The following is a 13686-nucleotide window of genomic DNA, read 5'->3' on the forward strand; positions in this document are numbered from 1 at the left end:
AAACTTTGCTGATAATAATCCCCTCAAATGTTTAGGTTAAAAGTCTAAAAGTTGCTGATATTATTCGTGGTGGCTTGAGACGATTTACAGATAGTTTGGGTCAACTATGGTGTTCCTTGGCAGATTATTACATCCGTAGTGGTCATTTTGAAAAGGCACGTGATGTTTATGAAGAAGCAATTCAAACTGTTATGACAGTCAGGGACTTTGGACAGGTGAGTCACCATAAAGACAGTTATTAACATCTTTTGGCCAAATGAAATAATGTTTTCCGTTGACTTTTTTTTGTAGATATTTGATGCGTATGCTCAATTCGAAGAAAGTATGATAAACACGAAGATGGAAGGAACAGATGGGGAAGATATGGATGAAGAAGGTACATAGATGTTTTTCGAATCTTTAAGAAACACAAAGAGTAGATATGAATAAAATGTACATGCTTTCATGATTGAAGTAAAATAATGTGGTTTTATATTTGAATATTTAGAAGAGATTGATCTTGAACTGCGTCTTGCAAGATTTGAGAATTTAATGGACCGTAGACCTTTACTCCTGAGCAGGTATAATGTAGTATTGACAGGTATAATATTGTATTGAAAAGTATAATGTTGTATTGACAGATATATGTTATATAGTACTGACAGCTATAATATGGTATTGACAGATATAATATAGTACTGACAGCTATAATATGGTATTGACAGGTATAGTATAGTACTGACTGCTATAATATGGTATTGACAGATATAATATAGTACTGACAGCTATAATATGGTATTGACAGGTATAGTATAGTACTGACTGCTATAATATGGTATTGACAGATATAATATAGTGCTGACAGCTATAATATGGTATTGACAGGTATAGTATAGTACTGACTGCTATAATATGGTATTGACAGATATAATATAGTACTGACAGCTATAATATGGTATTGACAGGTATAGTATAGTACTGACTGCTATAATATGGTATTGACAGATATAATATAGTGCTGACTGCTATAATATGGTATTGACAGATATAATATAGTGCTGACTGCTATAATATGGTATTGACAGATATAATATAGTACTGACTGCTATAATATGGTATTGACAGGTATAGTATAGTACTGACAGCTATAATATGGTATTGACAGATATAATATAGTACTGACTGCTATAATATGGTATTGACAGGTAAAATATGTCATTGAAATTCTTCAATGAAATTGTCATCACTACATTTCTGATCACAATATTATATTTTCAAATCACCAGTGTTCTTCTTCGTCAAAATCCTCATAATGTTCACGAATGGCATAAACGAGTGAAGCTGTTTGAAGGCAAGCCAAAAGATGTCATTAACACGTATACTGAAGCTGTGCAAACCGTCCAGCCGAAGCAAGCCACAGGGAAGCCTCATACTCTTTGGGTGGAGTTCGCTAAGTTTTACGAAAAACATAAACAGATCGCTGAGGCAAGAGTTATATTTGAAAAGGCGACAAAAGTGTCGTATCGTCGTGTCGATGATCTTGCAAGTGTTTGGTGTGAATACGCAGAAATGGAGATTCGAAATGAGTAAGTTATTATACGTATAAGCTTTGATTTCTTGCTTTTTATGTGCTGCCAAAGTCATTTTTCATTTATCTTGTTAAAACTGGTCTACTATTCGAAGTTTCTTCTACATAGCACAGTTTTAGTTCTAACAAAACATAGCACAGTTTTAGTTCTAACAAAACATAGCACAGTTTTAGTTCTAACAAAACATAGCACAGTTTTAGTTCTAACAAAACATAACACAGTTTTAGTTCTAACAAAACATAGCACAGTTTTAGTTCTCACAAAACATAGCACAGTTTTAGTTTTAACAAAACATAACACAGTTTTAGTTCTAACAAAACATAGCACAGTTTTAGTTTTAACAAAACATAGCACAGTTTTAGTTTTAACAAAACATAGCACAGTTTTAGTTCTAACAAAACATAGCACAGTTTTAGTTCTAACAAAACATAGCACAGTTTTAGTTCTAACAAAACATAGCACAGTTTTAGTTCTAACAAAACATAGCACAGTTTTAGTTCTAACAAAACATAGCACAGTTTTAGTTCTAACAAAACATAGCACAGTTTTAGTTCTAACAAAACATAGCACAGTTTTAGTTCTAACAAAACATAGCACAGTTTTAGTTTTAACAAAACATGGCACAGTTTTAGTTCTAACAAAACATAGCACAGTTTTAGTTCTAACAAAACATAGCACAGTTTTAGTTCTAACAAAACATAGCACAGTTTTAGTTTTAACAAAACATAGCACAGTTTTAGTTCTAACAAAACATAGCACAGTTTTAGTTCTAACAAAACATAGCACAGTTTTAGTTCTAACAAAACATAGCACAGTTTTAGTTCTCACAAAACATAGCACAGTTTTAGTTTTAACAAAACATAACACAGTTTTAGTTCTAACAAAACATAGCACAGTTTTAGTTTTAACAAAACATAGCACAGTTTTAGTTTTAACAAAACATAGCACAGTTTTAGTTCTAACAAAACATAGCACAGTTTTAGTTCTAACAAAACATAGCACAGTTTTAGTTCTAACAAAACATAGCACAGTTTTAGTTCTAACAAAACATAGCACAGTTTTAGTTCTAACAAAACATAGCACAGTTTTAGTTTTAACAAAACATAGCACAGTTTTAGTTCTAACAAAACATAGCACAGTTTTAGTTCTAACAAAGCATATGAAAAAAGTTAGAGCAACTCAAGAAACGCATCAAAACGTCAAACTTTTCCGAGAAAAGGCCGAACTGTATTTAGTAATACATATTTGTAGCTACAGCGTCTTATTACATACATTATTCATGTTGGACGAATCATGACTTTCTTTATTTCTTACGTTTTATTTGTATAGAAACTATAAAAAAGCTTTGGACGTAATGAAAAAGGCAACCGCGATGCCATCCAGCAGAACTAGTTTTTATGATGAGGTATGTATGGGACATTGTAGGATATCCGGCAATCTGTGGTGATGTATTTTTGTTTTATTAAGGCATGTCACACCAAGGGATATTTTTAAGGATTTTACACTGCGAGGCCATAAACCTCAAAAAAAACCTGTGAAGCATGAGTCACGTGACAGAGTGTCCGGAAATACCTTTCTACAGTGTAATTTTCAAAACTACAATTTCGTAAATGCTACGTATTTTATGTGTTTGTAGAGCAATTTGATAACAACATTAATCAACTTGTTATGAAATAAGCATTCTCACTTCAAGCGTACTCTATATTATGCGCAATGAAGTATTTGAATTACCAGTATGCGTATATGTTAAAATATGCCTTGGATCACACTACTTAATGTATTTCTTTTGTTTAATTTAGACAGAATCTGTTCAAAAACGCCTCCATAAATCACTGAAGGTTTGGTCAATGTATGCTGATTTGGAGGAAAGTTTAGGGACATTTGAGGTAACCAATGGATAGCCTTTATCAAACACGAACATCTATGTACATGCAATGATAGTTTAGGAACGTTTTAGGTGGCAGATGGATAGTTTTTGCCAAATGGGGATATCTATGTATATACAATGATAGTTTAGGAACATTTGAGGTGGCCAATGTATAGTTTTTGCCAAACACAGACATTCATATGCAATAATATCTATTATGGCTTTATTTCTACAGTCGACCAAAGCCGTTTACGATCGCATTTTGGATTTAAAAATTGCCAACCCTCAGATTATCATTAACTTTGCTGTATTTTTGGAGGAACATCATTATTTTGAAGAATCCTTTAAGGTAATTGAATTGTTAAATACTAAAATTCGTGAACCATCTCATAAGGTTATAGTATTACTTTAGGTTTGTTTTGGTAAATGCATTTCCATGAAATTTTTATCATTGTCAGGTGTTCGAACGTGGCGTTGCAATGTTTAAATGGCCCAATGTTTTTGATGTTTGGAACACGTACTTAATGAAGTTTATCAAACGATATGTGAGCTTATTGTTTTGTTGTTTATTTATTAAAAAATTACAACTTAGATTATTTCATCGCCACACAGTTAGTGTGTTGTGAAACCTTGGTAAATCTTAAAATGTTTTCTTTCTAATTTTGCACATCAAGGGTGGAACTAAACTTGAGCGTATTCGTGATTTATTCGAACAAGCTTTGGAAAAATGTCCAGCAAAGTTTGCTAAAGGTTCAACAGAAACAATTTTTTCAAGTTAACATTACCATCATGCAGCAACTTCGATTAACTCTACGTTGACAAACTCCCTTTCATCTTTCTTTAGCCTTTTATCTGATGTACGCACGTCTCGAAGAGGATCACGGTCTAGCTCGTCATGCAATGGCCATTTACGACAGAGCAACAAGAGCAGTGCTGCCTGAAGAACAATTTGAGGTGCAACAGACGTAGGGATTTAGTTACGAGGCTTAGTTTCATTTAATCCTCATCCTTGCTTTATCTGTTCAGATCTTCAATATTTATATCAAGAGAGCTGCTGAAATATTTGGTGTTACACATACAAGAGAGATTTATGAAAAAGCCATCGAGGTTCTTGGTGATGACCAGGCTCGGTAAGAGACAGTTTTGTATGGGAACTTGTGTATATATTTGGTATACAATTGTGAGATGGTCTTTCGTCTAAATGACAGAGAAATGTGCACTCGCTTTGCTGAACTTGAACGTAAACTTGGAGAAATAGATCGCGCACGTGTTCTGTACATGCATGCTTCACAAATGGCCGATCCAAGGGTAATTATTCAAGACATATATAATCTTGAGCGTCGTGGTTAAATAAACAGGCAATTTGCTTTATTTTAGACGACAGCATCCTTTTGGAAGACTTGGCATGACTTTGAGGTTCATCATGGTAACGAAGACACTTTTCGTGAGATGCTGCGCATTAAAAGGAGCGTACAGGCCAAGTATAATACGCAGGTGTTGATGAAATGGCATGTGCAATTACACACTTGTTTTTTTAAGCTATTTATTTGATAATTATACGGACATGCATATATGCGTTCACCTAATCTTTCTCATTTTTTCACATGTAGGTTAACTTCATGTCCGCTCAAATGCTTGCTGCATCTCAAGCAATGTCTGGTGAGTTATACGACTATGCAAGGAAAACTTAAGTGTATTGAATCTAGCACACTTCTTTCCTTTTTCACCACAGCCGTTAAATATTTTTTGTTGGCAAATGTAGATGTACTTATTAACTTATACAGATGCGGCAACCGGTATGTCTGCGGATGACATGGAGAATTTGGAAAAACAAGCTCGAGCAATGGCTGAACAAGCGAAAAAGAATCAAGTGAAGCCGAAACGTGATGTTCTTTTTGTGAGGTAAAAAGAAATGTTAGGCTTTATTCTTTGGATCGCGGCTTATTGCTTTAGCAAATACGTTTGTCTCATAGGTTAACCGTTAACCTATGCTTCTTTTAATTGACATCCCTGGGTGATTTAGTTAATATTAACTGTACTGAGTCTTATTTGTGTTAATTTAATTTGTGTTAGAGGCGAAGCAACTGATGAGGACAATTTAGAAGCGTTGGCAAGAATAGCGAATCCAGAAGAGATCTCAATTGATGAAGACGATGAAGACGAAGATGCAAAGATTGAAGGTGAATTTGTGACAGCTCACGTACCTTCATGTCATTATGATGAGATCGAAATAACAGAAAGCGCGTAAATATGAAACTTGACATCAGAAGAGATTTTAACAGTGTATTTTTGTACAATCATCTCTTTTGTAGAAGTTCAGCTTGAACAACAAATGGTGCCTTCAAAGGTATAAGTATGACTTTGTATATTCAACCTCATAGCTATTTTCATAAATCATTATAAATTATTGTGCAAATCGTGATCTTTAATCCACTTCATGTTATCGTACTATTTCAGGTTTTTGGAAGCCTTATAAAAGACGACTAGATTTCATTGATGGATAATAAGTTGTACGGTCATGGAACATTCTTGCTTTGGTTGCTCTTTGGAGCTTAACTTCATCGTTATTTGAAAAGTTTGTTTTCGTCATGTATCACTTTTGAAGGAGGAAACTTCACCACAGTCACGACATTCAAATGAGTCAGAATGCTTTTGTATGATTTCGCATTTACATAAACCCTCGACATTAGCTTCCGTATTGGTGGATATCCAATAACAGATAAGGTACTTTTGGACCAATCAAGGTATAGTGCCAGTCTACCAAATTTTATCGCGCCAAGCAATAAATATATTGTGACGCAGAATATGAAATTATATTATTCTGTATTGCCATTCGAGTTACAAGGTGATGAGACGAATTCATTTAAAAATGAACAGCTTTGGAATTTACTACGATGAAAACTCTTCATTTTGAACGATTCTGTTTACAAATTTTCCATGATCAAATCACAAAAAGTGTGATAACAAAATTAAGATGTAATGAATACATTTGATTCCAAACGGTAATTTGTGTTTTGTTATGAAGTAAAAGTCGTTAATTCCACATAACTTGAGTGAACAAAGTTACAGAATCTTCCTTCGTTTGTTAATTTTACGCAAGTTTAACACCAGACCCATAAAATGTTATGTTGTCATCACATTCTCTTTCCTATTTTAGACTGATTAATTAGCATCCATATTAGCAAAGTGAGTGTTCTTATAGCTCTTAGCACATAATAATTATAATATAGTGCAGGTTTAGCTAACATAATAAATATTATCTGAATTAGGCATGTAATTTTATCTTAGCTTACTTTTCAGTAACATAACGTGAGTGTCTTTTTATCTTATCAACTTAACAAATATGAATAAATGAATGAGCGAATGAGTCACGTCTCCTTTGAAATAACATTTCTGCATTACACACTCAACAGGATCATTATAAAACGTTTTCTGTAAATGGCAATCGTTACAAGTGACATGGTTTTAGTAATCACATTGACACTAGCACAACTTTTATCATATTTTTGCTTAAAAATACGATTGAGGGCACGCTTAGTTTACTTTTTGGAATTTAAAGTACGAGGAAAAAGTTATTTTTTCTCTAAGAGGTTAATTGTGTATAATTACGTGGGAGTTAATAACGACAGGTGTGAATCTACTATCCTAGCAACTGACGCAAAGCGGAAGAAAATTCATATTGAAATCGGCTTTTACAAACTGAAAGAAGCAGACCTAAAAGTATGTAAACATTGCATTACATTGTTGACTTACACACAAACTATTTGAAGTTGAGATTGCGTTAGATATCGTTGGAAGAATGGTGAAAGTGGATTAATTGTTATAGAAATATTTGTGTCAAAACAAGATACATAGTTTTTGTTACAGCAGTTTTTGCCATTGGTGATGCTTAATGACTGAATTACAATAGTACACGTTCACAAGTATTTGTAATTGTAGTGAACCCTACTGAACCCACGTCGCCAGTTGAATGACAAAATTAGGTGTGCAAAAGACATTTAGGTGTTGAAAGGTTTGCGTCGACTTGTTGTATGATTTAATGATTCTAGAAAGTTGCTGCGAGTTGCTGTTGTTTAATGTAGGTTTCCTTGACAGACCAGGAATTAAAATATAAATACTAAAAATTGGTTACTGATTTCGCAACTTAAAATTATTTGAGTGAGTTTGAAGACAATCGCCAATATTAAATGCATTTAAAAAATACAGTGCATGACGAAAGAAAAACGATCATTCCCGACCATGTCTCATCTTGCTTTGCTCTTTTTAATAAAATTTTCACTTTTACAATAAAGAGGTTATTTAGCAGTGAAATTCCCACAGGAGCTAATTAATGAAATATGTGATTCTTATTTTGCAATTAATCTTTTGGGATTTACTAAACAATAAAATTTACCCACGTCGGCTGGAGTCCATAAAAGCACCTATAGAATATTCTTTTGTATCAGACCCCCAGTATGTCTGACGTGAATAACATTAATTCCTACCAACTTTGTTTATCAGCCTTGTATTTGCTTGTTTTAGGTCCATTTGATATTGAAAACATGTCATTCGATAATTAAAGCCTGATTTTTGAAACCGATAGAATACCGTTATATAGACATAGTAGTTCACACACAATAGCGTGTTGAAGTTCGATTATCTATTTGTAATAACTTTATACTTCATTTACAAATTTGCATTTTCAATAATTGCTGGCATGGTACTACATACCTTGAAGTGAATACATGCAGGCTATAGAAAATGCTTTGAGTGGATAACTTTTATGCCTGAATTTCAAAAAGAAAAGATATATTTGTATGATTTATGCAGAAATAATGAAAGAACGATTTTGGTAAAGCAGGGGAAAAAATTCAATGGTAGAGTTGCAATGATCTAGATTATCACATCTAACATGTATTGATGGCGTTAGTATGTGGGTCTTGAATTGTATCATTTATTCGTGATCCAGTAGTTGAATTTGTCATGAGTTTCTATGGTAGTTAATCCGTGTAAATGGCTTTACTGACATTTTTTAGGTAGTTGAAAATTGTAATATGCAGTTGCTTGGCGTATTGCGTACAAAAATGACAAAGCTAAAGAGCTTGGAACGCACAGGGTTAAAGTATGACAGATGTTCTTCAATTATGATTTAGGAAATTTGACCTAATTAAACCCCTATTTTGGATATCTTCCTGTAGACGTACGTGTACAACAAATGAAATATTTCATACGAAAGCTATAAGTAGAAACAAAATTTTTTTAACAGAAGCAAAAGGATGTTATTGTTTTGGAAATGTGATAGAATTGTCGTCAATGAAGAGTGTAATGAGCGGTAGAGATTGAGTTTTTTCGTTTTATGTGTTTTCCGACATCTTTTGGTTTCACCTGGATATAACTCCATTGCCAGTCTATACATGGTATTTTTGTAAAAGTCTTTGAGTGCGCCGTCAGAGCTGCAGAAAATAGCACAGAAAAGATTTATACGTCGAAGCCAATTGTGCCAAAGTGAAACCAGGAGAGATTCAGAAAGTAAATGGAAAGTTAGACGTTTTCTTTGGTAGTACGTGGTAACAGCATTTCCCTGAGATGTTTAATGAGTAAAATGTCGCAGTTTTGCATAAAAAAGACAAAATCGCTGGATGCTTAATCGGTAAAGCACATGTCTGCAAACAAATCAGACGTTAACGACTAACAATGTTTATTGACTTAATTTAAAATAATTAATTTGTGATCATGAAAACGTTGCCGGCATTCAGTACATTTGATTCTTTTCCATGTATATAAATATATATATTGTATAAAAAATACATATTCACATCACATTACACCATGCAAAACCCATGGCAACGCATTTCACCCCATCCAATCACATTAATCCACCTGCTAATCCAATTAGACGCTCTAAGTGTCTACAAGCTAAAGGCACATGTAAAAAGATAATATCCGCATTCTGATGAAGGCTCGCAGCAACGAGTCGAGAGCTCAATAAAATTATTTATAAAATCCGGAGAAACTTTTATTTTAAACAATACAATGCCTGGATTACCAATCTTTAAACATATTAAGATATATATATTAAATCCCCTGAAGAGTGAGCAATCACGAAACAGGCTTGTCGGGATGAATCTGTAGTTTTGTGATTTTTCTCTACACCACTACACATATTTACGCTCTGCTCTCGGGCATCGAGCACTGTTTCATACGGAGAATCATCAAATATAAACTTCCTATATATATATATCATATCTTCTAAGTTTCTTTCCAAGTTTAATTTTTTCAATATTTATCCGCATAGTGCAATAGCATTAAGAGACACCCAGTTGTGTTAAGAATAGTTAACAGAAATTTCTTTTTCCAAATTGTATGTAATAATTTAAAGAATGAAGATGTATGTATGCATGATTTCTCTAGAAATGTTTTCAAGCTGTGACTTTTGTTGCCCGCATAAATGTTTCACATTTCTTACAAAATACCTAATGTAAATATTCTTTCGTGGCAGCTCTCTATAGTGAGGCGGAAAGCTGTCTTCAATCATTATTCATCACCCTGCTGTTGGAACCAGAAGAAGACAGGAAAAAAGGTTAATCATGAAGATAACCTATCTTGTCATCGCTCTTGGATTGCTTTGCACTTTTGCTTACGCTCAAGCGAAGCTTGAAGATGGGGTTATGAAAGGTAATGATGCAAAGCTCATATATTCAATACTTTATCTATATCATTAACCATTTTTATTGACCAGCTTTTGTACATGATTAAAGAATGGTGGTTGTTTTATTTAGAATCCGATGAAAAAATCTCTCCAGAGGAAAACATTGGAAAAGAACTAGTAGAAAATGATAATCAAAACTCAGAAAATGATGATGAAGACCCAGCAAATGATGATGAAGACCCAGCAAATGATGATGAAGACCCAGCAAATGACGATGAAGACCCAGCAAATGATGATGAAGACCCAGCAAATGATGATGAAAACTTCGAAAACGATGACGAAAATTCCGAAAATGATGACGAAAATTCCGAAAATGACGATGAAAACCCGGAAAACGACTTAGAAGAAAATGATGATGGACATGAACTGTCAGAGGATAAGTAAGTTAACTTTATTTGCTACGTTCTAGCTACTTTGTGAAGATTACCTTCTTACGTTTTATCGTTTTGTAAGTATTGGTTGCTCTTGACGTATTTTTTCATGAAAGATGATGAATGGGAACACAAACGTGAAGCACATCATCAAAATCGAGAACGAATAATGTTGAATGAAATGAAAACGTTTACTTGTTTAGATATATTCTTGGCTCCCGTTTTGATAGCTAAACTTGGTCTGCAGCAGTTGACTGACATTAATTCATTGTATTTTGTAGTGCTAATGTGAAAGCAGATCCAAGTGTAGAAAGCGTTTTTTCCGTCGTCGTCGTTTCATTAGTCGTCGTCGTCGTTTCATTAGTCGTCGTCGTCGTTTCATTAGTCGTCGTCGTCGTTTCTTTAGTCGTCGTCGTCGTTTCTTTAGTCGTCGTCGTCGTTTCTTTAGTCGTCGTCGTCGTTTCTTTAGTCGTCGTCGTCGTTTCATTAGTCGTCGTCGTCGTTTCTTTAGTCGTCGTCGTCGTTTCTTTAGTCGTCGTCGTCGTTTCTTTAGTCGTCGTCGTCGTTTCATTAGTCGTCGTCGTCGTATTTTCTATCGTCGTCGTATTTTCTATCGTCGTCGTATTTGCCGTTGCCCTTCGCGTCGTTATTACCGAATACGTTTTATGTTCCGAAGACGTTATGCATACCGTCGTTTTGTACGCCGTACACCTGTTTCGGGCTAATATGGCAAAACCCAGTAAGGATCCTGTGGAATGTGTAGCGATTAATAAAAAACATTCATTTGATTCTAGACGTACTTTAAATTGGCATTGTTGTATGATTTGCCTGTAGAAAATAGATGTTTGCATTAATCATTGATTCTGTATGTTCTTTTGTAAAAAAGCTATTTTGCTAGTAATAACATGCACACAAAATTACACCCCACCTCATCTCAAATATTGTTGAGAAGAAATTGGCCCTTGCTTTAATAATGGGCTCGCGTGATTTCTATGAGAGAAGATATAGTTATGCATAGTATTTATAGAAGACGCTCAACAGATCAGCGTCATCGTCAATACATATCAATAACTAAAAAATGGTACACATTGTGCATTATAAAAACTGCAGCCATTTTAAATCGTTTAAAATTTGCATTATTCAGAAGTGATCGATTCTCAAGGAGGCTCAAAACAATGATTGAACAAGCGAAGAAGAATCAAGTGCATCCAAAACGTGATGTTTCTTTTTGTGTAGTGATTAAAGATCGCGGCTTATGGTTTTAGAAAGTACGTTTGTCTCATGGGTTAACCTATGCTGCTTTTAGTTGACATCTCCTGGGTGATTTACTTTAAAGTACCAGTATTGAGTCTCATTTGTGTGAATATATTGTGTGTTAGAGGCGAAGCAACTGATGAGGACAAATTAGAAGCGTTGGCAAGAATAGAAAAATTTGAAAGGATCCCAATTGATGAAGACGATGAAGACGAATATGCAAAGATTGAAGGTGGATTGTTAAAGCTCACGCACTTTTATGTCATTATGATGACATGAATGACATCGAAATAACAGAGAGCTTGACATCAGAAGAGATTTTAACAGTGTATTTTTTTGTACAATCATCTCTTTTGTAGAAGTTCAACCTGAACAACAAATGGTGCCTTGACTTTGTATATTTAGCCTCAGAGCAATTTTCATAAATAAGTATAAATTATTGTGCAAATCATGATCTTTAATCATTTGAATAATTAAAATATTTATATTTCCGTCATTTGTGTCTTTATGATTATAATTTGAACAGAGACAACTTTAAAATAGTACTATCATGAAATTAGCCAAAGACCATTCGAAGAAATTGTTACTGATTTAGCTGATTAAAACTATTTGAGTGAGTTTGTAGACAATCGTCAACATTAAATGCATTTAAAAATACAGGACATAACAAAAGAAAAAGCGATTGTTCCCGAACATATGTCTCATTTTGCTTTGCTCTTTTTTTAAAAATCATTTACATGCATTTGCATTACAAAGAGGTCATTCAGTAATAGAATTCATCAGTAAACCACTTTAATCCCTTAGGAAGTTAATACACAACACACAATCTTTTAGAGGGTGAACAAAGTTTCGTTTGTATTGTATCAGACCTCCAGTATGTGTCTAATGTGAAAACATCAATTCCTAACAACATTGTTTATCAGTTTTGTATTTGCTTGTTTTATCTTCATTTGATATTGAAAACATGTCATTCGATAAAGACAAGCCTGATTTTTTCAATGTGAAAATATAGCGTTCATAGACAGAGTGGTTCATGCACAATAATGTGTTAAAGTTGGATTGGCTTTGATTTAACAACTTTATACTTCATTCACAAATTGACAATTTCATGTAAGATCTTCACTATTTACTGGTATGGTGCTATTACCATTAGGCGAAAACATGCAGGCTATAGAAAATGCTTTGAGTGGATAATTTTTATGCAAGAACTTCAATAATAAAGGTGTAGGTGTATGATTTATGCAGAAATAATGAAAGAACGATAGAGTTACAATGACCTAGATTATCACATCTAACATGTATTGATGGCGTTGGTATGTGGGTCTTGCATTGTATCATTTATTCGTGCTCCAGTAGTTGAATTTGTCATGAGTTTCTATGGTAGTTAATCCATGTTAATGCCTTTAACATTGTTTGTAGTTGAAAACCATCATGTGTTGTCTAAAGTTTTAAAGTATTTCTTGCAAACTTTCTTATTTGTACTCCAAACTCCATTATATTCTGTGAACATTAAAAAGATGAAAACGTTAGTGATGTAGCTTTGTTATTACGACTTGCTTCCTTTTGACGCGACGTTAAAAAACATTTCTTTGTGAGAGTAAGTTCCCGCCTATTTTGGTAACTAAGTGAATTAAGTCTTTAAATCTAATACAAACCTGGCTAGTAACTAGATGCTTCGTAAAACAAAAATAACTGTAATTATAGACGACCGCATTTGCAATGTCACGAAAGTTTGATCACGAAGAAAAAATACTGCATGAAAATACATATCATCTGTTTGACACACACATCGAGAAAAATAATGGCTTGTTAAACTGGAATGTCGTTATCCCGTTTGATTTGACTATAAAAGTATTCCATAGAGGTTCTATAGATATGTATAAATACAATATATTCCTGTTTGTCTATGTTGATCCTGGTTGCAATTGAAGAATGATT

The 13686-nt window shown here is 33.8% G+C and overlaps 2 protein-coding genes and 1 long non-coding RNA gene across 11 annotated transcripts in view; all 3 read left to right on the forward strand.

Moving 5' to 3' along the window:
- The window catches only part of LOC124439538 (pre-mRNA-splicing factor SYF1-like), a 42574-nt gene that overhangs the window by 4820 nt on the left and 24068 nt on the right, over positions 1 to 13686 (forward strand). For 2 of the 9 annotated variants that reach the window (XR_006946358.1, XM_046989788.1), the window contains exons 9-22: positions 36 to 215; positions 292 to 376; positions 488 to 560; positions 1266 to 1565; positions 2898 to 2973; positions 3368 to 3454; positions 3671 to 3784; positions 3894 to 3980; positions 4110 to 4209; positions 4280 to 4389; positions 4462 to 4565; positions 4813 to 4929; positions 5046 to 5094; positions 5220 to 5337. Coding sequence is in view for 6 of the 9 variants with exons in the window: in XM_046989788.1 (XP_046845744.1) it covers positions 36 to 215; positions 292 to 376; positions 488 to 560; positions 1266 to 1565; positions 2898 to 2973; positions 3368 to 3454; positions 3671 to 3784; positions 3894 to 3980; positions 4110 to 4209; positions 4280 to 4389; positions 4462 to 4565; positions 4813 to 4929; positions 5046 to 5094; positions 5220 to 5309 (1572 nt within the window). In the remaining 3 variants the exon portion in view is untranslated. Of the gene's footprint in view, positions 1 to 35; positions 216 to 291; positions 377 to 487; positions 561 to 1265; positions 1566 to 2897; positions 2974 to 3367; positions 3455 to 3670; positions 3785 to 3893; positions 3981 to 4109; positions 4210 to 4279; positions 4390 to 4461; positions 4566 to 4616; positions 4744 to 4812; positions 4930 to 5045; positions 5095 to 5219; positions 5338 to 5508; positions 5616 to 5747; positions 5783 to 5892; positions 5997 to 13686 lie in introns of those variants that run through there. The other 7 variants (XM_046989784.1, XM_046989785.1, XR_006946357.1 and 4 more) reach the window with 7 other exon arrangements.
- Positions 7162 to 9239, forward strand: LOC124439548. The gene is made up of 2 exons (XR_006946360.1): positions 7162 to 8536; positions 8681 to 9239. It is a non-coding gene; the product is annotated as an uncharacterized LOC124439548 (long non-coding RNA).
- On the forward strand, positions 9899 to 11351 carry LOC124439542. The gene is made up of 3 exons (XM_046989793.1): positions 9899 to 10089; positions 10194 to 10503; positions 10776 to 11351. Exons 1-3 carry the CDS (start codon positions 10002 to 10004, stop codon positions 11326 to 11328), a joined length of 951 nt encoding a protein of 316 aa, XP_046845749.1. The 5' UTR covers positions 9899 to 10001; the 3' UTR covers positions 11329 to 11351.

The sequence above is a fragment of the Xenia sp. Carnegie-2017 genome, unplaced genomic scaffold (genome assembly GCF_021976095.1).
Source record: "Xenia sp. Carnegie-2017 unplaced genomic scaffold, XeniaSp_v1 HiC_scaffold_19, whole genome shotgun sequence".
NCBI lineage: Eukaryota > Metazoa > Cnidaria > Anthozoa > Malacalcyonacea > Xeniidae > Xenia > Xenia sp. Carnegie-2017.

Coding starts and splice junctions, on each gene's coding strand:
- LOC124439542 (XM_046989793.1), top strand. CDS start 10,002: ATGAAGATAACCTATCTTGTCATCGCTCTTGGATTGCTTTGCACTTTT. Junction 10,090..10,193: donor TGAAGATGGGGTTATGAAAG/GTAATGATGCAA, acceptor TGTTTTATTTAG/AATCCGATGAAAAAATCTCT. Junction 10,504..10,775: donor CATGAACTGTCAGAGGATAA/GTAAGTTAACTT, acceptor TGTATTTTGTAG/TGCTAATGTGAAAGCAGATC.